We start from the raw sequence: 25,522 nt of genomic DNA, 5'->3' as shown, positions 1-25,522 counted from the left end.
AATATTCTTGGAAGTGACAACATCATCATCATCAGAGATGTTGCACAGTAACACTGGTATTTTGGGCAAAACTCTGTGGTTACCATAGAGTATCACCACACAATGTCCCTGGCATGATGACATCACTTCCACATGATGCCATCCCATTGGGGAAGTTGCACCAGGTCATGGCTGTTGGAGGTGGGATGGGCAAGAGCCCACAAAAATGAGGGATCCCCCACTCCCACCTGAGGGCTGGCAGCCCTATCATAAGCTTTTAAGTTAAGATTAATCATAAAAAAGAATGACAGATAAAAATATGGAAAGCAGCAGTGTAACTTCCCTGAAATTCAGAGTTATGGTTTGCCTTTGTATTTACCATCTGAAAGGTTTAAGCATAACCAGTCAAGCGCTGAGTGTAGATCACCACCATACAAAATAGTATTTTTCATAGCTTCTTCAATATCTTCAGTCTTAAAAGAAAATCCTTGCAGAGCCATGTATACATCCTATAAGGGACAGCAGAATAAGATCTAAGATATAGAAGAAATTTTAGTTCCTGTCCAGAGTCTCTTTATAAACCTGGGAACTCAGAGCAATCACTGTTAATTACTGTTTAAGAATAATTATGCTTCCAGCCCATTTCAAGTGCAGAACCATCCCCCAATTTTGCAGCAAACAGGGAAATCTACCATCACCAAGAGCTAACTGTGCATCATAGAACTTTGGATCAATTACAAAGCCCATAAGACAAGTTTATAAACTATCATTTTAGAGAATACTAAGACGGTAACAAGACACACCCATCAAGAAGAATACAAGGCATGTGCAGACGAATCCCTTAACCATGGTCAACCATAAAGGATTCAACGTGGCATCATATATCTATTCCTGCAACCACTTAAGCAAAATTCTTCCCACAAATCCTCACCAAGATTAAGGTTATATCAGCACCCAGGTTTATGCTAACAAGACATGCTAACTGAGTTTAGTCTCTTGTTAAGATGTCCCAATTGACATTTTGCCCAGTTAAGGCTGATACAGAAAAAATGGCTGGAAAAAAGAACGTGGTCTTAATAAGGTAGAGATCATTTGATATCATAGTCCCATTTCTAATCCCTAAAGTGTGCACTACAAGTTATGCCTGAATCATCCCTAAGATTCAGAAGACTCCTACTCAGCTTAATTCAGTCACAAATACGTTTGTACTTCATGGTTTCAAGAAATACCAAATGAAGAGTGAGTGCTATGAGCATCTTAGTAAACTCAATATATAAGAATACTTTGAAATGACAACTCTCCTCTTCCCATCTGTATTGCTAGAGGAACATTTTTTGTATTGCCTAGAGTGAGTGCTATGAGCATCTTAGTAAACTCAATATATAAGAATACTTTGAAATGATAACTCTCCTCTCCCCATCTGTGTTGCTAGAGGAACATTTTGTGTATTGCCTATTACTGAACAAGTGAGGAAAAATTTTGTACTTTACCTGTAATTTCTTAGCAGTAAGTCTTCTAGAAATCATCCCCTTTTCACCAGTTTGTTTTTTATGCTCGTTAATCACACCAATAATTCTTTTCTCTAAGTTAGTATTAATCATTACCTGTAATAGTAAAAATTAGTAAAATAGTAAAAATTCGTAACAATCACATCAAGTTGTACTTCAACATCTGAACAAAGACACAGACCTATGGGGGCAAGCATTATCTATTTCACAGTTTTACAAGAAAATAATATGTTCTACTGGTATGCAGCGGCCCCGTGGCACAAAGTGGTAAAGCAGCAGTACTGAGGTATGAACTCTCTGCTCATGACCTGAGTTCGATTCCGGGGGAAGCTGGATTCAGGTAGCTGACCCAAGGTTGACTCAGCCTTCCATCCTTCCGAGGGCGGTAAAATGAGTACCCAGCTTGCTGGGGGGAAAGTGTAAAAGACTGGGGAAGGCAATGGCAAACCACCCAGTAAAAAAAAGTCCGCTGTGAAAACAACGTCACCCCAGAGTCGGAAACGACTGGTGCTTGCACAGGGGAGCTTTCCTTTTTCTTTTGATATGCACATGAATGAAACAGTGAGATTCTGATTCATTCTCCTCACAAACTATCCCTATACTATCCCTCAATACTATCCCTACAGACCACTTCCAAATAAAAGTTAATACTTCTTCCTCCCCTCTGTTTACAGACGCACCTACCTTAAGAATGGATTTATCTGCGTTCGCAGATGCGCTGGAGTCAACTGTGGAGCCAAAGCTGTAGGTTTTTGGACCTGTATATTTGAAAAAACAAAAATTACTTGAGAAATTACTGGAGCAATTACTTGACAGAATGTCTTTATCAAATAAATAGCCAAAATCAATGGGTTAAGACTGTAGCAAACTTTCATAGGATTGCAGTGTTAATGTATTTCATGGAATACTAAGTATTAGTGTATTCCATGGAACAACATCATCAGGGTCTCAGGCAATGTTCCCTCTAAGCTGAAGAGTCTTGTGAGCAAAAATTCTACTTTGTGAGCTACTGGCAGGACCGGATCAAGGAGGGGGGCAGAGGGAGGGTGCTGCCCCAGGCGCCACTGGGGGGGGGGTCCCAAATTGAGTATGGAGTCCATTATATTCTATGGGCCCATAAGGTAGAATGGGTCCATAAGGGGGCACCATTGTTTAATTTTGCCCCCCCCTCAAAAAACATGTAGATCCGGTCCTGGCTACTGGCATTAAAGTTGTTGCTGCTGCATAAATTATTGTGCTCTAGGGTCATCATTCTTGAGCTAAGACAAAAATTTGTGAGCTGGAGGCTAAAAATCTGTGAACTAACTCATGCTGACTCAGTTTAGAGGGAACACTGGTCTCAATATGTTAACAAAACAGTACAGGTTAAGTTGCATGCCAGACCATGGAATCCCCTACCAGCTACCTATCTGGAACTATCCTCCATGAGTCAGTCTATCCCCTTTTACGAACACCTATGCTGCTCCTCATCAAAGCACCCCAATACAGTCTGGAAGCAGGCACAGGATGCCTGACGCGGTCTAAGTACTTGATTCCACTATAAGCAACGAGGCTTGAAGGTGGCCCCCACCAACCAACTTTTGACCTACTCTCAGATGGGTCTCACTGAACCCAAGAGGTTTTACTCCCAGGTAAAAGTCTCGGTACCTTGTTTCAGGCGCGGGTCTTTGCCAGCGGGACTGGGTCGAGGGGCCGGAGGTTTCTTGCCCGCAGCTTCGCCAGCGGCTCCGGACTCAGCCGGGGTGGCGCCTGCCGTCTTGGCTCGTGCTGCAGCCACGGCGGTGGGGTGAACCATGCCGGCCCCTGCGGCACCGCTGCCGCCCTTATGTTTTTTATTCTTGCCGCCCATAGCAGAGACACGCGACGGAACCCGCACAAAGCCTCCGCCGGTCTCACGCCGGCTGCTCACATCCGGGCTTCTGCACCAGCCGCCGACACCGTGACAGCCGCTTTCATTGGACAGCAACGGGACATTTCCAAGAGCACCACCCGTGCTCAGACGCTTCCGCCCAAAAGGGCATTTTCCTCGCACAGTCGCTGAGTTTCCGCTTCCGCTTGATTTCCGCCCCCATACAAGAGGCTGCAGTCTTAATCGTAGCCATAGCGCGACTTTCGGTTGTCGATTGTAATCCTCAATGCGTGGAAGGCAAGAGTTGTGTATCTGCGAAGATACGGATGTAGAAATGTCCGTGAAGCGAGTAGAGGGAGACGCTCTCTGAACAAATTTCTTTTATCCAAAAACTACAGAAAAGAAGCGCGCCAGACAATCCACGCGCCAGACAATCCACATCTTTGGCGAGGACTCCCACGTTTTGAAATATTCCCATAAAAAGAATAAAGTCAACAATCTGGGGCGCAGTGACGATGCTCTTTGCGTGCGTTGTTTTTGCCCCCTGTTCCTCGGTGGTACAAGTGGGCAACCGTGGTGGTCTGAAGCAGTAAAACAAAGTAGGAGTCAAGCGTACCTTTAGACCAACAAAGCTTTATTCAGAAAGAATGTAAACTTTCATATGCATGCATACGAAAGCTTACATCCAGAATAATACTTTGTTGGTCTTATAGGTGCACTTGACTCCTACTTTGTTCATCAGGGGAACCGACACACAGAAGTGTAAATTGTAGTTGTGGGGTGACAAAATATCCGTCAATGGTGAGCTTTGCTTCTTGCTCCAGACACAGCTAGCGCTGTGGTGAGTTGTATTTCTGAATTTTACATTATAATAGCTGTTGTATATGTGCTTAGAATTGTATCTATAAGCTGGAGTTCTTGCCTGGCTCACTGGGGCCTGAAGGACGGAGCTTGGGGGACTTGGGAATAATAGGCAGCAGGATCCAAATCCTGCTGCCCTGCTCCAATCAAGAGCCCCCGACTGGTTTGAATGGTCCAGTCACAGGCAGTGCGGGAGCTTTGGGTGAGTATACATAGGGGGCCCTGTGGCCCTAGTTTTCAGTCTTCGTAGGCAGCGCTATACCATGCTGTATTGAATATAAGAGCTATATTCACTACCACCTTGCCTCATTAATGTGTAGAACCCACTATATTATAGTGGCAACAAGGATGGGATCCTGGTAAGCGAGGCCAGCAGCTACGGGCATTCCGCACCACCTGTGCTGACAATGGCCGCTACGTCAGGAGTGATTCCCGAGTTCGAAGTGACCAGCCCAGAGCGACAGGAGACCTGGTTGGATTGACAGGAGAACTTCATCCACTACCACGGAGTTGTGGGGGATAAAAAGAGATTGCTATTCCTCAGCTCGTGCGGGATAAACACCCAGGAGCTAGCCCAGGGGCTAATGGCACCCACCCTCCTCAAGGATGCCTCCTACACGGACATCACCGCCACCCTGACGACCCATTTCGCACCACAGTCGTCAGTCCTGACCCATCACTTCGACTTTTCCGAGTGCAGGCAGCTGCCCAACAAGTCTGCTGTGGACTACATTGCGTCCCTCCGCCAGCTGTCACTCCGCTGCGAGTTTCGCCGATTGGAGGAAAGACTGAGGGACCGGTTTATTTTTGGGCTGCGGGACGAGCTGCTGAGGAGGAAGCTGCTTGGGAAAGATGAGATGGACCTCCCCGAGGCGATCGAAGCAGCTACCGCCTATGAGAAATTGCATGGAGAGCGCATGGCGGTGGCAGCAGCTCACCAAGCTGCCTCCTCCTCCTCGGAAGCGAACGACTCAGGGGGAGACGATGCTCTCAAGCTCCACCATGCCGCTGCAAAGCACCAGCTGGCACGTGCGACCGAAAACGCACCAGCTAGAGAGTGTGCAAGTTGCGGGGAAAACCACAAGCGCCGCTCCTGCCGATTCTGGGACACTGTCTGCCACCAGTGTGGGAAGACGGGTCACCTCACCAGGGTCTGCCGCTCGAAAATGACACCAACCCGAGAACCCCCCCCCCCGCCAGAAGAGCGGAAAAAATGGCCGTCGCCATGAGATCGTCGTCATAGAGGATATCAACACCATCACCGCGTCGGTCAGACAGGTATGCGACATCCTCATGCCGTCCCCAGATAAACTCAAAATGACAGTGTTTATTGAGGACGCCCCTTGTCGAATGGAGGTTGACTCAGGGGCCACACACACCATCATCTCTGCCCAGACCCTAAAGAAACTTTGTCCCAAGGGGGGACCTAAGCTATACCTGTCCCCCGTGCTCATAAGAAACCTCCAGAAAGGGGCGATTGGCATCAAAGGGGCCAGGGTAGTCAAGGTGCAATATGGGAAATTTTCAAGAGACCTTCCCTTGCTGGTGGCGAAAGGGGATCTGAGTAGCCTGTTGGGCCAGGCTTGGTTTGCACCTTTAGGGATCCGAGTAGAGGGAATCCATCATTCCCCTGCCAGCATGGATTTCCAGGACATCTATGGGGAGTTCCTGGCAGTTTTCGATGGGACACTAGGAACATACACGGGTTCCCCCATGTCGTTAAAAATAAACCCCAACGTGCTGCTCGTATGGCTAAAGGCCCAGAGCGTAACCTTTGCCTTGAAACCCAAGACAGAGCAGGAGCTAGACCGCCTAGTGGCCCAAGAGGTCTTGGAGCCAGTCGCCAACGCACGATGGAAAACCCCAATCATCACCCCATTCAAGCCAAACGGGAGCATCCGCATCTGTGCAGACTACAAATGCTCGATCAATAAAGCACTGCAGGACCATGCCTACCCAGTCCTGGTAGTCAGCCATGTGTTAGCATCCCTAGCAGGCGCCAACATTTTTGGGAAGCTGGATCTGGCCCAAGCGTACCAGCAATTGCCAGTGGACACCGCCACGGCCGAGGCCCAAACCATAGTTACACATCAGGGCACTTTCCGGATAAAGCGCCTCCAGTTTGGGGTCTTCATGGCCGCAGGGATTTTTCAGAACTTAATGGATTATCTCTTAAAAGGGATTCCCGGGGCCCAGCCATTCTTTGACAATGTGCTGATCGCTGCAGCAACGGAAGAGGAATTCACCAGCCGCCTCCGCACCGTGTGACAGTGTTTCAATGAGGCAGGGCTCAAGGTAAAGAAGTAAAAATGTCTGTTGGGGGTCCCTACAATAGACTTTTTGGGGTACACGGTGGATGCGAACGGGATCCACCCATCCAAGAACAAGATCACAGCCATTTGCGATGTGCCAGCCCCCACTAACAAAGCCGAATTGCAATAATTCCTTGGCGTCCTCAACTTTTACCTGCCTTCCTCCCCCACAAGGTGGCGTTAGCAGAACACTTGCATAGGCTGTTAGACAAAAGGGCTCCGTGGGTTTGTGGCCACCGGTAAGCAGCTGCCTTCCAGACCGTTAAAGACCTCCTGATGTCCAACAGCTTGCTGGCACACTTCAATGAGAGGATGCCCATCGTTTTGACCTGCGACGCCTCCTCTTATGGGGTGGGCGCTGTCCTGGCCCATGTGTTGCCAGATGGCAGGGAGGTCCCGGTGGCCTATTACTCCAGAACATTGCAGAAACCAGAGCGCAACTACATGCAAATAGACAAGAAGGGCCTGGCAATCATGGCAGGAGTAAAAATATTCCATGATTACTTATACGGCCGGCCCTTCACCGTCCATACAGACCACAAGCCCTTACTTGGCCTCTTCACCCCCAACCAACAAACACCCCAAATGTTGTCACCCAGGGTACTATGGTGGTCCATTTTCTTGGCGGGGTAACAGTATGGTCTTCAGTACAGGCCGGGGAAAGCCATGGGCCACGTGGACGCCCTCAACCACCTGCCGTCAGAAGATCCGGATCTGGCCCCAGCACACCAGATCCCGCTTCTAGAGTCTCTTCCAGACCGCCCAGTGCATGCAAAAGATGTTGCACGCTGCTCGGCCAAAGACAAAATACTCTCCCAAGTTCTGAACTGGATATGGAGGGGATGGCCCACGGGCTGGGTGCGACTGGAGTTTAGGGCGTTTGCCTCCCACAGGGACATGCTTTCTGTCCATAAGGGGTGTTTGCTATGGGGGAACAGGGTGGTGGTGCCTCCGGTTCTGAGACACCGAGTCCTCACGGCGCTGTACGAAACCTACCCAGGGATCGTGAGCATGAAGGCACTCGCCCGCAGTTATGTATGGTGGTCCAGGATGGACGATGCGATCGAGTCTTTGGTCGTTTGATGCCAGCACTGCCAGGAGACCCAGCCGGCGCCTCCCCGGGCTCCAGTGCAGTACTGGGAATCCACATGAAACCCCTGGTCCTGGTTGCACCTGGACTTTGCGGGGCCCTTTCAGGAACAAACGTTTTTCTTAATTGTGGACTCATACTCGAAATTCCTGGAGGCGCTCATGGTGGCATCCACCTCCTCCTGGACTGCCATTGGCGGCCTTTGCCGGGTGTGTGCCACGCATGGCCTCCCGGACATGCTGGTCTTGGATAACGGGACGGCCTTCACGCTGGGAAAATTCCAGGACTTCTGCGCCCGCAACCTCATTAGGCACATCAGGTCAGCCCCATTCCACCCGGCCACCAATGGCCAGGCCGAAAGGACAGTGCGGACGACTAAAGAATCGCTCCGCGGCGGCATCCAGGGGGACTGGGAGGGCCGCCTTGCAGAATTCTTACTATCACAGCACAGTATTCCCTCCTCGGCCACGGGCTGCAGCCCTGCTGAACTCCTCGTGCGCCGCTGGGTAGCCACTCTGCTAGACCGATTGTACCCAGACAGAGCCCTCGACCTGCAGGAGGTTCCAGAGTCGATCCAGGCAGCTCGGGGGCTAGATACGGGGAACCAGGTTAGGCCTAAGAACTTTGGGGGGGGGCCCACTTGGATTCCGGCAAGGGTTGCCAAGGTGTTGGGATCTATAATGTACGAGGTTACAACAGAGGGAGGGTCCACCATAAGGACACACATCGACCAGCTGAGGTCCCGCGAGAGCCCCGAGATAGAAGTCGAGGATTACAGTCCTGACAACCAGACCGCCACATCTACGCCTTTCCCAACCGCTGCAGCGGAGGCAGGGGCCCAGAGCCCCGCCCTTCAGGCAGAGCCGGCAGTCACGGAGGCCCAGGAACCGCCAGCTGAGAGCGATACAGCGGCAGCCCCTCCATTCACTGTCGTTGCAACTGCATCCACTCCCACACCCCCTCCAGGGCTCAGGCTGTCCACCAGAGAGCATCACAAGCCAGCCTACCTCAATGATTGAGTAGACAATACTGACTTTGATGGACCAAGGGTCTGATTCAGTATAAGGCAGCTTCATATGTTCATATGACTGCGTCAGCTAGGCTTGCGAACTAAGGGGGGAGGGATGTTGTATATGTGCTTAGAATTATATCTATAAGCTGGAGTTTTTGCCTGGCTCACTGGGGCCTGAAGGACAGAGCTTGGGGGACTCGGGAACAATAGGCAGCAGGATCCAAATCCTGATGCCCTGCTCCAATCAAAAGCCCCCGACTGGTTTGAATGGTCGAGTCACAGGCAGCGCGGGAACTTTGGGTGTGTATATATAGGGGGCCCTGCAGCCCTAGTTTTCAGTCTTCGTAGGCAGCGCTATACCATGCTGTATTCAATAAAAGCTATGTTCACTACCACTTCGCCTCATTAATGTATAGAACCCACTATAACAGCTTTAAGTAAATTTGCTGCTATCAACTGTGTGACGGAACCGGCTCGATTCTGCCTTCAGACCCGGTCCCGTCAACTCCCTTTTTAGTTGCCAACTCCTGAAGGGAGTTTATCTTCCCACTACTAGGGCACGCTGCCACCACCTGTTCAGTTTAGGGGTTCCTGACCGAGAAGAACAGGACTCCCAATCCCCTTTGCCAGCTCTGTGGCCTCAAGGTCCTCTGCCAACCCAGCACCTGGTTAACACAGAAACCACAGTCCTTTGGGAGACCCCTGGAGGATTGGCACCCTTGCCAACTGTATGCCTTCCCTGGATTCCCCTCTAACAGTAATGTGGTCTAAGGTGGTTGGGGAACCTTGGTGGTACAGAGGGACTACCTTTTAAACAAATAAAACATTTATTTAAAACAAGCAACTATTTACAGGCATTTTTAAATACAGAGTGAACAGAAGTAATAAATGAAAGTAGGGATAAACGCTCCTTCTCTCCCTAATATATAACTGGTTCTGACCATCCCATCCAGAATCGACTCTCCAGTCTCCGAGACTCAAATCAAACTCTCAACTGTCAGCTTCCCCTGACAACTTTTAACTGCCAGTTTCCTTCCAAAAACCTCTAATATAAAACGCAGTTCCCACCCAGGAACTGGTTTTCCCTCCTGCAGCCTTCTGTGAGACCAGCCTGAAAGACTTCCTGTCTCTCTAGGAGGCCTCCTCAGAGGTGCTGCTTCCACACAGGAGGGGAGGGGAAAAGAGGAATAGACTAGGCCAAAGCCTTGCCTAGAGTTTAAGACTCCTCTAGCCAACTCCCAGACAAGCACAGGCCTAAAATGGTGTTTCTCCACAAACTGAAAATAGCATATAGAAATATTATGCATACTTTGTTCTCCCTGTTCGCTTGGCTTCTTTTATTGGTCATCTCTGTGTAGCTAAGCTATCTTTAACAATATTTTTCTTCCTCATGCTCTCCAGCTCTTTTTTAACCCTCCAGTTTTGTCCCATCATCCAGCAATAGAATTATTTCACTGTCAAACTCTAATCAAACTCTTTTTTCTCCCTGAAAACTCACCTCTGAGTTTTTATGTTGCTCATTTAGTTACCTATTTATTTATCTATTTTTTTCTTGTAGAAAGCTTTAGTAATTTTGAATATAGATGGATATGCTTTCTCTTTAAGTTGTAATAACCTTTTATTAGGTGCTCTTTGTACCATGTTGAACATATGAACATGAACATATGAAGCTGCCTTATACTGAATCAGACCCTTGGTCCATCAAAGTCAGTATTGTCTTCTCAGACTGGCAGCGGCTCTCCAGGGTCTCAAGCTGAGGTTTTTTCACACCTATTTGCCTGGACCCTTTTTTGGAGATGCCGGGGATTGAACCTGGGACCTTCTGCTTCCCAAGCAGATGCTCTACCACTGAGCCACCGTCCCTCCCCATGTTGGATACATAATTCATTTACCTGTCTGTTTTCTTTTATTTATCTCAATAAAAACAATTTTTGTTTAAAAAAAATAAGGAAAGACGATTCCAGCGTCTCCTACTTTACTCTATAACTTCTCCCTTTTTGTCCTGGCATTGGGAACCGGAAGTAGGAGCTGCGAGGAATGCTTGCTCTCTCGGCTTTCAACGAATGCCATAGAGTTCTCTCTGTGTGTGTTCTGAAACCCCAGACAAGCCACGTTTCGTCGCTCGCCCTTCGCGCGGCCTCGTGGGCGTTGAAGGCAAGCGAGCCGTGCGCGGTGCATTGTGGGAGCGGCTGGCGTGAGGGGAAGATGGCGGACACTTTCGGCGACGAGCTTTTCAGCGTGTTCGAGGAAGATTCTTCCGCCGCCTCGTCCGACTCGAAGAACCCCAAGGGAGCGGCCGCTACTGCAAGCAAAGCAGGGTGAGGGAATGTGGGGAGGGTCAAAGAGGCCTGACTGAGGAGCCGGGAAGATGCATGCGAGATGGAGGCAGTTCGGGGTTCTTTCTGGGGTCTTTCTTGGGTGAGGGACGCCCTGGCGTTTCTGCCTGGGGGCTTGTTCATAGGAGCAGCTTTAGTGACTTTGGCAGCGTCTTAATTATGGAGTCCTCTTGTTATTGGTTTGTTTTATGGTTGAGTCTGTTAGTAAAGTAAGGCGGCTGATCACGAAAGCAACAACGTGAGACCACAAGGCAAAAACAAAACAAAAACATAGTTGAGATTCCCCCGAAAAAGCAAATCACACTGGTAATCATTGAAGATATGTAGAATGTTGAGAACAGCTTTATTTGTTTATTATATCTCTAAAAGCCCTGGTCTTCCTTTACAGTGGGCTACATGATACTCTGTTCCTTCTGCATTTTCTCTTGACAACAACGTTGGGAGGTAGATTTGTTTGCGAAAGAGTGGCTGCCCATGGTCACTCATTGAGTTTGCATGGCAGAGTGCTAAGTTGAATGTCGATTTCTTGTTACTGGTACTGTTAGGTGGATCCCTAACTGGTTGACAGATGGCACCAAAGAGTGCTTGTGAATGGCTCTTTATCCTCTTAGAGAGGAGTGATAAGTGGAGTGCCTCAAGGATCTGTCCTGAGCCCTGTTTTGTTCAACATCTTTTTAAATTATATGGATGATGGAATCAAGGGAATGCTTATTAAATTTGCAAATGGTATTAAATTGGGAGGGGTTGCAAATACAGTGGAAGACTGGATGCAGGATGATCTTGACAGGCTGAAAAAGTGGGCTAAAACAAATACAGTGAATGTTAACATGGATAAATGTAAAGTTTTGCATTTAGGTAGGAAAAACCCAATGCATTTTATAGGATAGGGAGACTTATCTTGGCAGTAGTATGTGCAGAAAAGATCTAGGGGTCTTAGTGGACTGTACACTGAACATGAGTCAGCTGTGTAATGTGGTGGCTAAAAAGGCAAGTTCAGTTTTGGGCTATATCAAGAAGTATAGTGTTCAGATCAGATGAAGTGATGGCATCGCTTTATTCTGCTCAGACCTCACCTAGAGTGTTGTGTTCAGTTTTAGGCACCACAATTTAAGAAGGATATAGAGAAGCTGGAGATGTCCAGAGAAGGGCAATGGAGATGGTGAGGGGTCTGGAGACCAAGTGCTATGAGGAAAGGTTGAAGGAGTGGGTGTATTTAGCTTGGAGAGGAGACAACTGAGAGGTGATGTGATCACCATCTTCAGATACTTGGAAGGACTGTCATATAGAGAATGGTACAGAATTGTTTCTGTTGCCCCAGAAGGCCAGACCAGAATCAGCAGGCTGAAATTAAATCAAAAGAGTTTCCGCCTAACATTAGGAAGAACTTCCTGACAGAACAGTTCCTCAGTGGAACAGGCTTCCTTGGGAGGTTGTGGGTTCTTCTTCCTTGGAGGTTTCTTAAACAGAGGCAAGATGAGAAGGAGGGCAGGAAGGGTTGCATCAGTGCTTAGCTTTTGTGGCCCTTTCTTACACACCCAGGGGAATACTGATTGACACTTTGGGGTCAGTCAGCAATTTTTCTCTCAGCCAGTTTGGATCCTGGAGGTTTTTGCCATCTTCTGGGAAAAGAGCAGGGATCACTGGGGATGTATGTGTACAGAGGAAGTATTTGTGAAGTTCCTGCATTGTGCAGATGTTTGGACTAGATGACCCCAAAGGTCCCTTCCAGCTCTATGATTCTCCAGGCCTGTTCTATGCTATAAGTGCTACGTAGGCTTACCATCCTCCAGATGGACTCCAGAGTTTTTTCAGAATTACAACTGATCTCTAGACTACAGAGATCAATTTCTCTGGAGGGCATTCCAGCTTTGGAGAGCAGTGTATGGAACTGCATCCCTGCAAAATTCTCTTCCCAGGTTCTTCCCCTAAATCTCCATTAATTTCTCAAGGTGGAGTTAGCAACCCAGGCACTATACTATACAGTTGAGAGTTGGTGAAAGGAGAGGAGAAGAAATTGACATGCTGATACCCCTAAAAGCTTATAAAACATGAGTCTCTTGAGGTAGCTTTAAAGACTAAGAGGTTTTTATTCTAGCATCAGCTTTTGAGGATTAAAGCCTGTTTTTTTTTCAGAATTATGAACTAAATTCTCATCTGACAGATAGATATATGTGAAGTATGAAAAACCAAAACTACTGTTATGAAATTTAGAAAGTATAGATTGAGTTGTGATTGTGTAGAAGTCAGATGTAATCAAGAAAAGTACATAGCTCATCCTTCAGTATGATAACGTGCCATCATTTGTCCACAGTGTCTTTCTGCTCTTTTCACTGGGCAGTCAGATCAGTTTCCATGCAAAAGAATAAACAAAAATCTGGTAATAAAAAGGCCAGTACTCAGTAAGTATGTTTCTGACTTCTAAGAACACTGTTGCATAAAAGTCACTGTTCTCTTATGTTATTATGCAGCTGTATTTGTAGTTTTCTTGATTATACCTGCATTATTCCTCATCCTGTATTTTATGCATCTGAACCTGCAGTTTACAATTTGTTTTCATAATTTTATGCATATAAGTCTGCCTAGTGAGGACTCACAACATGCATCTGTCAAAGTAGCCACTAGAATACAAAACTAGAATACAAAACTTTAAAACGTTTGGAGAAACGTCGACTGCGGGGTGACATGATAGAGGTTTACAAGATAATGCATGGGATGGAGAAAGTAGAGAAAGAAGTACTTTTCTCCCTTTCTCACAATACAAGAACTTGTGGGCATTCGATGAAATTGCTGAGCAGAAAGAAGTACTTTTCTCCCTTTCTCACAATACAAGAACTCGTGGGCATTCGATGAAATTGCTGAGCAGAAAGGTTAAAACGGATAAAAGGAAGTACTTCTTCACCCAAAGGGTGATTAACATGTGGAATTCACTGCCACAGGAGGTGGTGGCGGCCACAAGTATAGCCGCCTTCAAGAGGGGTTTAGATAAAAATATGGAGCACAGGTCCATCAGTGGCTATTAGCCACAGTGTATGTGTGTATATAACATTTTTTGCCACTGTGTGACACAGAGTGTTGGACTTGATGGGCCGTTGGCCTGATCCAACATGGCTTCTCTTATGTTCTTATGTTTATGTTGGCTGGTCTTCAGCCAACTCTCCTGCTTGTGTTTGCTGTACAAAGGAATGCAGCAACTCCTCTGGAATTAACAATTTACGATACACCAGAGGCAAGGGCATTTTGTTTATCTTTCCTAACTTGTATATGACATTTTACATCAGCGCCTACCCAAAGGAGTTTACAACTAGCCAGAGGTATTTTAAGATTGTTAATGACTTTGAAAATTGTAAGCTACTTTGGGTCTTTTGTTCCAGGAAAGAAAGCACCATAGAGATATTATAACTAAATAAATAAGGTATCAGCAAACAATTGATGCATGTAATTATGTAATAATTTCACACTTTGTTGGTAAACATAATTAGTTAACCTTTTTTCTCTGGCTCCTACACATGAAAAGACACCAAATAAACAGAGTGTGTGATAGACGATAAAGATGCTGCCAGCTTTTCCATTCTTGGTTTGTTCATTAATAGAGTCAGACTTGACTGTGCAACTGTACAATAACAACAGAAAGTGTCTGTAGAGTCCACCATGTGGTGGTGTCTGTAGCAGTTACAGAAGACGGTGTTCATCGGAGGGAACAGATGCTGCTGTAATCCTACCTGAGGTGTTGTTTAATAGCTTGCATTAGTAAAGGAAAACAGCCCTGTCTCCAGGCATTAAAAGGAAAATCAGCTTCACAGAATTTGTATCCAGGCTGAGCCCTGTTGATCTTCTCTTGCTGAAGAGAAATGATGTTATTCCTCAGACTAGTGACAGAGTGGGCATAGTGTGATTCTCTTCATTCTGCAACTCGATAATTATTAACCCCATTTGATTTTTTTCTATTTCAGGAAGCGACCAGATGGCAAAAATCCGTCATCCACTAAAATCCCCACAAAAACAAAGAGAGATGCAGAAACAGATAATACAGAAATTATTGTTTTGGGAAAGAAGCCCAAGTTGGAGGATATTACAGATGATCTCAAGTAAGGAAAAAACCCCACTGTTGCTTGGTATCTGAGAATAGTTACAAAGGTGGAAGTGAATGTTTGGATTGTGAGCTGTTATAGCATGATGTTTTGGACATCATTAATACATAGGGTCTCCATAAATTGGAAGCAACTTGACAGCATCTCTCTCAAACACACACAGTATGACCTATGATAACTGTACACTTGAAGACCTACTTGAAGTGAACAGAAGCTGTACAAGAATACTGCCTCATTCATGTGTAGTTCCCATTCATTTCAGTGGAGTTCAATTAATGGGGTCATTACTCCATCCATCTCTCAGTATAGGTCATCTGCCAGGATGATCAAGTCTGTTTCAGGCCCATAACCAGGCCTGAAAACAGATTGGAATTTATCCAGACCATCCATTCCATTCAGGAATCTCTGAAGTTGCACAGCCCCACTCCAGTAGTTACCTTGCTCAAGAATGGTACAGTTGAGACTGGGTGGTAGTTATTCAATTCTCCAGGGTCCAAAGCAGGTGTCTTTAGGAGTAGATGCACTACTGTCTGCTTCAAGGTAGGGGGTGATCAATAATCCCTGTGTCAGGTATTTATAGGAGGTGCAGAGTTTGTACAGGTGATAGGTCTCAGATTTCCAAGAATCTTGTCCAGATTCTCAGACTGAACAAGCTGAACAGTATCCCATGTGACTTGACAGTTTGGCACTCTGGAATAATACACTGCTAGTGAAGAATCCAAGTCAAAACATGTTTGAGAGATTTTGCCTGCAAAGTGTTGAGTGAAATTATTGCAGCAGGCTGCAGAGCAATCCTCTTCCTCCCATTGTCGAGAAACCAGTTGGCCGCTGACCACCTGGCGGAGTTCTGCAGGTCTGCACTGCGCAGATGCAGTGATGGTAGAGAAATATGATTTCTTTGCTAACATTTTTTTGCAGACCAGACAGATCTCAAAGTATACAAAAATTATTTGTCCATATTGTTGCCTGATTTCTGGTCACAGAGGCATCAAGTTTGCTATAAGAAGGTAGGAGGCCCATGAAGCTTGAGCAAACCAGTTCTCCCTCTTTTTCTCCTTTAACTGAAACTCAGTTGTTCTTGACATGCTTTCCCTTCAGAGCATATTTAGTCCTTATTGGACCATTTTCTCCCTCTAGTTAATTTGTAAAGTTTGAGGACTTTTACTGTACCACAGGTTTTGTTAGTCTTTAAGGTGCTACTAGACTTTTACTCTTTTTTACTAGTTGATCTTTTCTACTAGCTATAGCAGGGGTCCCCAACTCCCGGACCGTCCGTGGAGTGTTGGTGACTGGGCTGCACAGCCCTGCTGCCCCACCTCCCACAGCGACACACAGCCTCGCCACCCTGCCCGCCCCCACGGCGCCTCCTTCTCCCTCCGTTTGTCCTCCAGGTGGCAAGGGCAGCGCGGCTTTTTCAGCCAGTCGCTCGCGCTGCTGCCGCAGTTTCCCTTTCAAGGGGTAGGCCTTTAAAGAACCGGGCAAGCGTTTCACTGCCGCCTTCCCTGGCAAACTTGGAGAAAATTGTGGGGAAGAGGAGGCATTGTGGGGAAACGGAGAAACAGAGGGAGGAGGAGGTGCCACGGGGGTGGGCAAGGAGGAGGAGGCATTGCGGGGAAATGGAGGGAGGAGGAGGTGCCGTGGGGGCAGGCGGGAAGGAGGAGGCATCATGGGGAAACGGAGGGAGGAGGAGGCACCGTGGGAGCGGGTGGGGAGGAGGCATCGAGGGGAAATGGGAAAATGGAGGGAGGAGGAGGAGGTGACACGGGGGGATGGGGAGGAGGAGGCATCATGGGGGCGGGGAGGCCAAATTTGGTACCCCCAGGGCTGCGGTGGGTGGGCTGGCCCTGGGGCCAGAAAGATTGGGGACCACTGAGCTATAGTGTCATGTTTTGCTGTGTACCCAGAGACGCTCTCAACTATTTGTAGGCCCCAGTATTGTCTGTGGATGGATCCCTTATGAAACTATGTTATTTACATGATAAGTAGGTAGTTGATTATTCTAATGACGTTTCAGTGAACACTTACCTCCATCCCTTTTCCACTTGCACTCTGTATTCTCCCTCAGCCACCTTCTCCAAAACGTTTCTGGATGGTGCTACCATGGATCATGTCCTTGATCCTTTAAAGCCAAGAAAGCTTCAATCTCCATCACTCTGTGCTGCAAGATGTGTGGGGTCCCCTGCAGTGCCTCCCTCAGTTTGTAAGGACTAAGGCACAGCAATGATAGTAGAGAATAGGCAACTTAGGGCAATTTTTATTTATTGTGGGGGTGGTAAAAGATAAGTGGTATATTACTTTAGGAGTCAGATGAAGTATTGGCAAGTGTCATTGTTTTGTAATCCTTGGTCAGAGTGTTATTGTAATTAACTGGTAAATCAAAAGTGTATCAGATTTATCTTTGGAGATTAGTTTGGTGTAGTGGTTAAGTGCATGGACTCTTACCTGGGAGAACCAAGTTTGATTTCCCACTTCTCCACCTGCACCTGATTATGTGACCTTGATTCAGTTGCAAATTCTCATGGAGCTTTTCTCTCAAGAGCAGTTTCTTGAAAGAGCTCTTTCAGCTCCACCTACCTTGGGGTGTCTGTTGTGGGGGGAGGAGAGAAAGGTGATTGTAAGCAGCTCTGAGACTCCTTTGGGTAGTGAAGGGCAGGGTATAAATCCAATCTCTTCTTCTTCTACTACTCTTTGCTAATATTAAATTATTCCTTTGTTTTCAGTTTGGCTGACCTGATGCCAAAAATAAAAGTGCAAGCTGTTGAAACAGTTGAAGGTTGTACACATGAGGTGAGTATTTTGAGTATCAGTATTTAGTTGTGTATGTTACTACTTAAATGGATTTCTTGTTGTTAATAAGAGGTTTAAGACTTAAGAACAAAGGTTTAATTATGCTGGAGATGCTAAGTTCTAGACTGAAGTGTCATTATTTTTCCTGTAGGAGCACATTGCATCACAAAGCTTGGGGGGGGAGGTTGCCCCTGCAAGAGATGTGAGGGGCAGAAATGGGGAAATTGTTCTGATTTTGTCTGCCTGGGTTGCACTGGTAGAAAAACTATTAAATATTTTGTCTGCTTTTTAAGACAGGGTTTTCAAATTAAAAATGTATTGTGTGAAAAGGTCGACTTTTACAGGCTTTTCAATGGAAAAATTTGGAAAAACCACTCCCTCTTACTATTTTTCCAATGAGTAAACCCTTGTCTTTTTTTTTACTGATTTCAAATGTACAGCATGAAAAACTTAGGACTTCCTCAGTTTTTTGCCATGCAAAAACTGGGAAATTTGGAGGAACACTGGGAAAAACTCCTATAATGCACACATGTACAATATTTTCAAGGTGTTTTAATACAAGTAAAGTTTGGCAATAATTAATGTATAACTTGTTTAATGATAATACATTATTAAAGAGTCCAGTATTTTCAATGTTATTAAGCTTGGGTTAATATCTAAAAATGCTGGCAGCCCTACCTGCTGTGACTCTGTGAGAGGGCCTTGGTCTGAAGGTTGGATCCTGGACTTCCTGTTTGAGGGCCTGCTGGGGGAAAGCGTGAGATGTGGCAGTGTGCCACAGCAGCTTGTGGGGCTGCAGCTTCAGGAGGCTGCTGCAACTGCACAGCCATGATTTGAACTGAGTGCTGCCTCATGGGCTGTAACCTGTGGGAGGCAGCTCTCAGCTGCTTCATCATACAGAGCATGGCTGGGGGGGCGGGGTCCTAGGCCTTTCCCCCCCCTCTCTGCGCTGATGGTGCAGCAGGGCAGCCTGCATTTGCCCACATGCAAGTGCTGGGTCCTGAGGAGCAGCACCCACACAGGCCATCCAGGTTGTTTGTTTGAAAATGCACACACAAAGCAATAGCAAATACAAGGGAGGGGCTCAGGCAGGGGGCATTGCCTAAGAAAAAGCCACTGGTCTTTGCGGGGGTGGGGGAGTTGCAAGATTTTCACTCCATCATCACTAGGGAGTTCCAGGTCGCTGCATGCAGGCTGGCAGTGGCAAGCCAACTCTTTAAATCTTTATGCAGCACTTGCATGCCTCTTTTGACCCATACAGGCCACTCCTTTCCACCCCTCCATCTCTGTGGTTCTTTTAGCTGTAAGTAATAAAATTGTGGCCAGTTTTAACTCAACATAACTCTGTTTGTCTTATTTATGCACTCATGGGATTAGTCCCACTGTTCTCTCTCTCCCCCCCCCTCTTCCCCCCCTCTCCCCCTCCCTCCCTCTCTCTCTGGAGCTGGGCCAGCCATAATGTACTTCCTTTTGTTTACCACAGAATTTGTTTTGTCTTCCACTTTTATTGTTTTCCTGCCTCCCTAATGGCAAAAGTTAAAGATACATGCAGTACAGGGTGCACTAGGGTGCACCAGTTTGCAACTATTTTTCCCCTAATTTTTTTTCCAGGAACATGCCCCCCTCTCCACTCCCCCGGGCTTTAAAACTTCTGGAAATTTTACATCTCTGCTCCATGACAATCTCATGGTTTTAAAAGGGAGGTTGTTGATTAAATCAGCCCTGTTCTTGCTTCTGTACATCCTTGTCTTACATTCTGTTTCTTGACTATGAGCTTTTTCACACAGCCTATGTATTCCGGTATGGAAGCTGGTCAGTTACTGAACAGTAACAGGTTTCTGCTGGCATTTCAGACAGACCCGACTCAGTAACTGGCTGCTACCGGAATACTCTTACATTTTCACACAGTCCCGCGGCTGTTCCGGTAGTGAGGCATGCCTGAGTAGTTACTAACAAAGAGCAGCTTCTTCCAGTTTTCAGCCCCTCCTTCTGGGTTGAAATCGGTATGGAGCGCTGTGTGAAATGTACAGTATCTAATCCGGGAGCAGTTTTCACGCCCTTTTTTGCCCGCCGGCGTGCGATCTCTGGCTTTTTCTTTTTTAACGTTGGGCTAAGAGCGCTATAGCGACATCTCACAACAGCACCACCATAGGGATGCCTGGGCTCCATTGAGATGCCAGAGATCGCCGCCGCTGAAACTTGGTAACAGGTGGCCCATTGGATACACAGTTCAAGCAGGAGATCAGGGCACCAGGCGTTTGTCTGTCACTTGTTGCTATCACTTGCATGCCAACATGGGAGTCAGGGGAATGTGATTGGTTTGTAGGTTTCTCTGAGGCACATTTTTTTTTGGGGGGGGGCTGTTGCCACCTGGAGACAGGTTGCCCATAGGGCAGCAGGTTTCAGCGGGAGAACAGACCAACAGTGATTGGTGAGACAGATGTTGCTAACCTAGTCTGATGTGCACCTATCTATGCCCACAGGCTATTGGCTGGAAAATGACTTGTGCCAAGCTGCAAGAGGTATAAATGTCAGGGGGGGAAGCCGCAGATTTCTGTGGGTTGTAGTTGGTGAGCGGATTGTCTGGTTTAATAGGTTGGTGAGTGGTTTGTCAGGAATTTTGAGGAGGATGAGTGGGTCAAGAGGTGTAGTTTGGAGTGAGCAGGAGATTCTTGATCTTCTAGCAGTATGGGGAGATGATGAAATCCAAAAAGTCTCAATACTGTTGTGATGGAAACCATGACTATTACAACAATAGAACCAATAGAACAATAGCCTTCCACACAAACCATCTGTCTCACCAATCACTGTTAGTCTGTTCTCCCGCTGAAACCTGCTGCCCTATGGGCAACCCCTCTCCAGGTGGCAACAGCCCCCCCCCCAAAAAAAAAATGTGCCTCAGAGTCACCTACAAACCAATCTCATTCCCGACTCCTGTGTGGGCATGGAAGTGATAGCAACAGGTGACAGACCAATGCCTGGTGCCCTGATCTCCCTCTTGAACTGTGTATCCAATGGGGCACCTGTTACCAAGTTTCAGCGGCAGTGATCTCTGACATCTCAATGGAGCCCAGGCATCCCTATGGTGGGGCTGTTGTGAGACATCGCTATAGCACTATAGCGATCTTAGCCCGACGTTCCAAAAAAAAAAAAAGCTGGAGATCGCGCACCGGCAGGCGAAAACGGCTAGCGCTGGTGGAAGCGAGATAAAAGCGGAACAGTGTGAAATGGCTCGGTTCAATCACGGAACCCTATAGGGAAAAAAAAATGTGTCTGAAAACTCCCATCCCTGTCTCAGATTACTGCAAGGCGGCACAATACCGACTCCCTTCCGGTTTCCACTGGTAAGTGTGAAAAGGCCCTATGTTTGGATGTGATAGAACTCAGGAAATTGTATAGGTAGATGGTTGAAGCACATATAATTGTGGTTGATAATGTGGTGATATTCCATCCTCTCTTTTTACCGTGAAAAGAACCCTAAACATTTTAACAATAAAAATGTTTTCATTAGGTTGCTCTTCCTGCAGATGATGACTTCATTGCTCTAAAGCCGAGAACTGGAAAAGCCGCAAAGGTTGGTAATTTGGAAGTCTTCTCCTTTAAATTTTCTAATGCATGTAGATTAATACAGGGGATGGTCTTGGTTGTGAGTAATGAACAGAGAGTAGTCAACACTAGTAAACTTTCAGGAATGTGGCTTTATCCCCGTCTTTGGACATCATAGGTCTTGACATGATTTGAAGACTACCAGGAATCTTTCATAACAGAGCTTTTCTTGTAGAAAAAGCCCAGCAGGAACTCCTTTTCATATTAGGCCACACCCCCTGACATCATCATTGTTTCACTTAGGGCTTTTGTGGTAGAAAAAGCCTGGCATGAACTCATTAGGCCACACACCCCTGACACCAAGACAGCCGGAACTGCGTTCCTGCTAAAAAAAAGCCGTGTTTCATAGTATAAAATACCTCCATATTATTTAGTCAAGAACATTTTTTAATTAAAACACTTATACTGTGCATACATAATTTCTCCTCAAGGTGGCTCACTGTATTCATCACTATAAAACAGTAAAATATTAACATTACAGCAGTTTAGTAAGTAATTACAAGTTTTTAGCCAAGAACTGGTTGTCTCATCCAGAGAAGACTATGTCCATCCAGCAAGCAATGAAAACATCAATCATTGGCAAAAGCCCTCAAAAGAGTTTGGATCCCTTCCTAAATGGAATGGCTTTGCAGATTCTTCAAGCAAATTGTTCCACAAAAGAGAAGTGGCAGCAGGAAATGCTTGGCTCTTTGTCCAAGTGAAATGAGCCCCTGGGAGACGAGAATGTTAGAATTTGTCCGGGGCTCTTTGCCCGGAACTTCCACATAGTTCTTTATTTAAAGTGATCTAAATTCTTTGATAGCTTGAACTTAATTGGGATCCATAAATGAGAAAGTCCTGGAGTTAATCTCCTGGCTTTGAAAAGTTTGATTTGCTTTGTGTTATGTTTTGATTTGCTTTGTTGAATGTACTATTTTTTTGATATGGGGAAGATTACTGTTATAATCCTTTAATGCTGAAATTCTGGATTCACGTTCTGTGCAGAAATTGACAAAAACTAAGTTGTATGTTTCCTTACCCAGGAATATCCATTCATCCTTGATGCTTTCCAAAGAGAAGCTATTTTGTGCGTGGATAATAATCAGTCAGTGTTAGTGTCGGCTCATACATCAGCTGGGAAGACGGTTTGTGCAGAGTAAGTCATTTTGCTGGAGCTTTAAAAATAAATGCAGCACCCTCCTTGTTTTAATTTTGCAAACTTTACTATAACAAAACTCATGACTTATTTGATATTTCATGACTTTGACTTATTCAGTCAAAGGTTCTATTGTTAACAGGCATTGTAATACCATCTGACCCTAAGGTTATCCTTTTAAATATTTGGGGTGATGTCCTAATTTCTAAGTCACAAAGGGAATTTATTTCCCTATTCACTGCCACCAAATATGCTGTAGCTTTGAATTGGAAAAAACCTCAGTCTCCCTCTATCCAAACTTGGGCTTCTAAACGTTGGGAATATTTTATTTTAGATAAATTACTTAGTTTTCAGTCTCATTATGGGTCTAAGTCTTCTCCTCCTATGTTGCGTAAATGGGAACCTTTTTTTGAAAAGGAATTTTGGTTCTTGTCTTCACACTTCAACGTTATCACAAGATGAATTTCTTTCATTAATAGCCTCACATTGTTTTCATAAGTGAAACCTTGACTCTTATGTATGTATCTATTTGTGTGTGTGTGTATTGTATTTGAGTTTATTGTATCTGGTCCTTGTTAATTTATTTTGTTATTTAGTTTAGAGTTACAAAGTACCTTAGGTAATGGAGGGCAGTATTATTATTATTAGTAATATTTTTGGTAGTAATGTATTTATTGATATGTTCTTTTTAGGCTTTTATTCAACCTTGTAACATGACAGCCTAATCGCAGGATTGAAATCTTCTTTATTGTTTCTGATTTGCTCGTCATTACTTATCGTTATTGATTTTTTATATTGTACTTGTTTATGAAAGTTTCAATAAAATCTCTTTTAAAATGCAAAAAACCCCACTCATGTGTCTGCCTGTTGGGAGTAAAATAGTCACATCCAGCAGGACAGGTGTAAAAACAACTGCTCTGTTTTTAAAATGTATGTATTTCTAAAGCTGTGCTGCCCAAGATGATCCATGGGCAAAATCCAAAACTGCCTATATATGTGGCTTCTCTGTTGTGGCCCCCACCTTATGGAATGGCCTGCCCGAGGAAGTCAGGAAGATCCCCACTTTCCTGGCTTTCCACAAACTGTGTGAAACGAGGGCTTCTCTATACAAGGAATAGGGTAGTACTCTACAAAAGGCTTCACAAAGTTACTTGGATAAATTATTGGGGATGATGGCCTCTGTACTACTGGGTATAGCTTGCAGTAGGTTAGATCCCATTGTGTAATTTTGCATCATTTAATGTGTCATATTAACATGTTCTGTTTCCTAGACTTCCGGTTGGTTCCACAAATCAAATCCTATTTAACTGTTTATCAAATGTCCCATCTTGTTGATTGTGTTGACTTCCTCTGTATCCATCGTGACTGCCAGTGAGGGAGGCAGACTAGAAATAACTTAAATAAATACCTCTGTCACTGAGGAGAAGCATGGTACTTTCAGCAAAACAACATCAGAATATCTCCAACTAAATTGTGTTTTGTTAATGCAAAGATTGTTGTGAGCATTTACCATTCCTTGCTTACTCCTTTTCTTAGCATGGACACTCTCCATGATCATGAGCATACATTTAGACCAGCATTCCAGTGCTAATGTTTCAGTCTGCACATGCAGAAATAGCTGTTGGGATACATTGTGCGGGGGTGGGGGTGCTGCTTTGTGCAGCAGATTTCCACAGTTTGCTCAATGGAATGGAAATCAGTGGAACTGGAATGGTTGAAAGTATCTGATCACACAGGGTGGTAAGGTAATCTAGAGAAAGTAGTAAACTAATCTAGATATTGTTATGATATTGTTGCATAATCAATGAAGCTCTGTTATTTTGCTAGTTGGCCTGATTTTAAAAGTAAAACAATATAAGTAGCAATGAAGTCCAAGAGTGCAGTAAAACAAAAGTTCAGATAAAATGAAAATATTTCAGCTAAAGTATTCAATTAAAAGCCAATTTTTTTGCATTTTCTATAAAGCTTTTTAAATTAGGCATTTCTGGTTTCTTCTATAGGAGGATAGGAACTACAAAGGAGAGAGCTTTCATTCTGGTGGCTATCTTTTACTTCAGGGGTGGCCTACGGTAGCTCTCCAGATGTTTTTTGCCTACAACTCCCATCAGCCCCAGCCACCATGGCCAATGGCAGGGGCTGATGGGAGTTGTAGGCAAAAAACATCTGGAGAGCTACCGTTGGCCACCCCTGTTTTACTACGCTTTCCGGAGATGGTATTTTCTTCCAGAGCATGTTGACGAGAGCATAGTTGCCATATATGCTGAGTTATGAAGAGGCAGTCCTTCAAGTTTTGTGTGTCCTTGGCTGGCTATAACAGATTTTAAGGGGTGATACCAGTTGATACCAGCACATGTCATTGAACCAGAAACCAATTGGTGACTAGTACAGTTGACATGGAACTAGTTGAATGTGTGGTTCATTTTATTCCACCTCCAGCCACAGGGAGATCATGGTATTGATTGCAGTCTCTGAGTAGTCCTTAAAGGCAGCTCCATATAGAATCTTTGTCTCTAGGACATACACCTTGACAAATACTGTAGAAATGTAAGATGTTGGGAGCATTTTTAATTATGATGCAAACTCAATCATACATCCCTTCTAGGTATGCAATTGCCTTGGCTTTGAGGGAAAAACAGCGAGTGATATTTACCAGTCCTATTAAAGCCCTGAGTAACCAAAAGTACCGTGAGATGTATGAAGAATTTCAGGACGTTGGCTTGATGACTGGGGATGTCACCATCAATCCTACAGCATCTTGTCTTGTAATGACAACTGAGGTAAGTTGGACACTTGGTTAAGCAGCCCTTGCTCTGATTCTCTGCACTAAGACCTTTGTTGTGGTAGCAAAACAAAATGTTCAGATTTTGACATAAAATAATTACTTTAGGTTGCAGCACAGCCTGCTTGCTTCTCTGAAAGACTCCAGTCTATCCTCAGATTTAACAGCTGGATGCATCAT

General features: G+C 45.5%; 2 protein-coding genes across 2 annotated transcripts in view; one reads left to right on the top strand and one right to left on the bottom strand.

The window, feature by feature from the left end:
* The window catches only part of DHX29 (DExH-box helicase 29), a 35,119-nt gene extending 31,564 nt beyond the window's left edge, over positions 1 to 3,555 (bottom strand). Inside the window, exons 1-4 of the mRNA XM_060235983.1 lie at positions 3,135 to 3,555; positions 2,172 to 2,245; positions 1,470 to 1,583; positions 359 to 488 (exon numbers count right to left, since the gene is read on the bottom strand). Coding sequence (XP_060091966.1) covers positions 359 to 488; positions 1,470 to 1,583; positions 2,172 to 2,245; positions 3,135 to 3,336 — 520 coding nt within the window. The 5' untranslated portion in view covers positions 3,337 to 3,555. The remainder of the gene's footprint in view (positions 1 to 358; positions 489 to 1,469; positions 1,584 to 2,171; positions 2,246 to 3,134) is intronic.
* Positions 3,556 to 10,816: 7,261 nt separating this feature from the next.
* The window catches only part of MTREX (Mtr4 exosome RNA helicase), a 64,643-nt gene continuing 49,937 nt past the window's right edge, over positions 10,817 to 25,522 (top strand). The window contains exons 1-6 of the mRNA XM_060236585.1: positions 10,817 to 10,929; positions 14,898 to 15,032; positions 17,756 to 17,822; positions 21,334 to 21,396; positions 22,451 to 22,563; positions 25,166 to 25,340. Of these exons, the coding sequence (XP_060092568.1) occupies positions 10,817 to 10,929; positions 14,898 to 15,032; positions 17,756 to 17,822; positions 21,334 to 21,396; positions 22,451 to 22,563; positions 25,166 to 25,340 (666 nt within the window). The remainder of the gene's footprint in view (positions 10,930 to 14,897; positions 15,033 to 17,755; positions 17,823 to 21,333; positions 21,397 to 22,450; positions 22,564 to 25,165; positions 25,341 to 25,522) is intronic.

This window comes from Heteronotia binoei, chromosome 4 (genome assembly GCF_032191835.1).
Source record: "Heteronotia binoei isolate CCM8104 ecotype False Entrance Well chromosome 4, APGP_CSIRO_Hbin_v1, whole genome shotgun sequence".
NCBI classification, from domain to species: domain Eukaryota; kingdom Metazoa; phylum Chordata; class Lepidosauria; order Squamata; family Gekkonidae; genus Heteronotia; species Heteronotia binoei.
The sequence above is the reverse complement of the archived record's forward strand: the minus strand, read 5'-3'. Positions and strand labels throughout refer to the sequence as shown.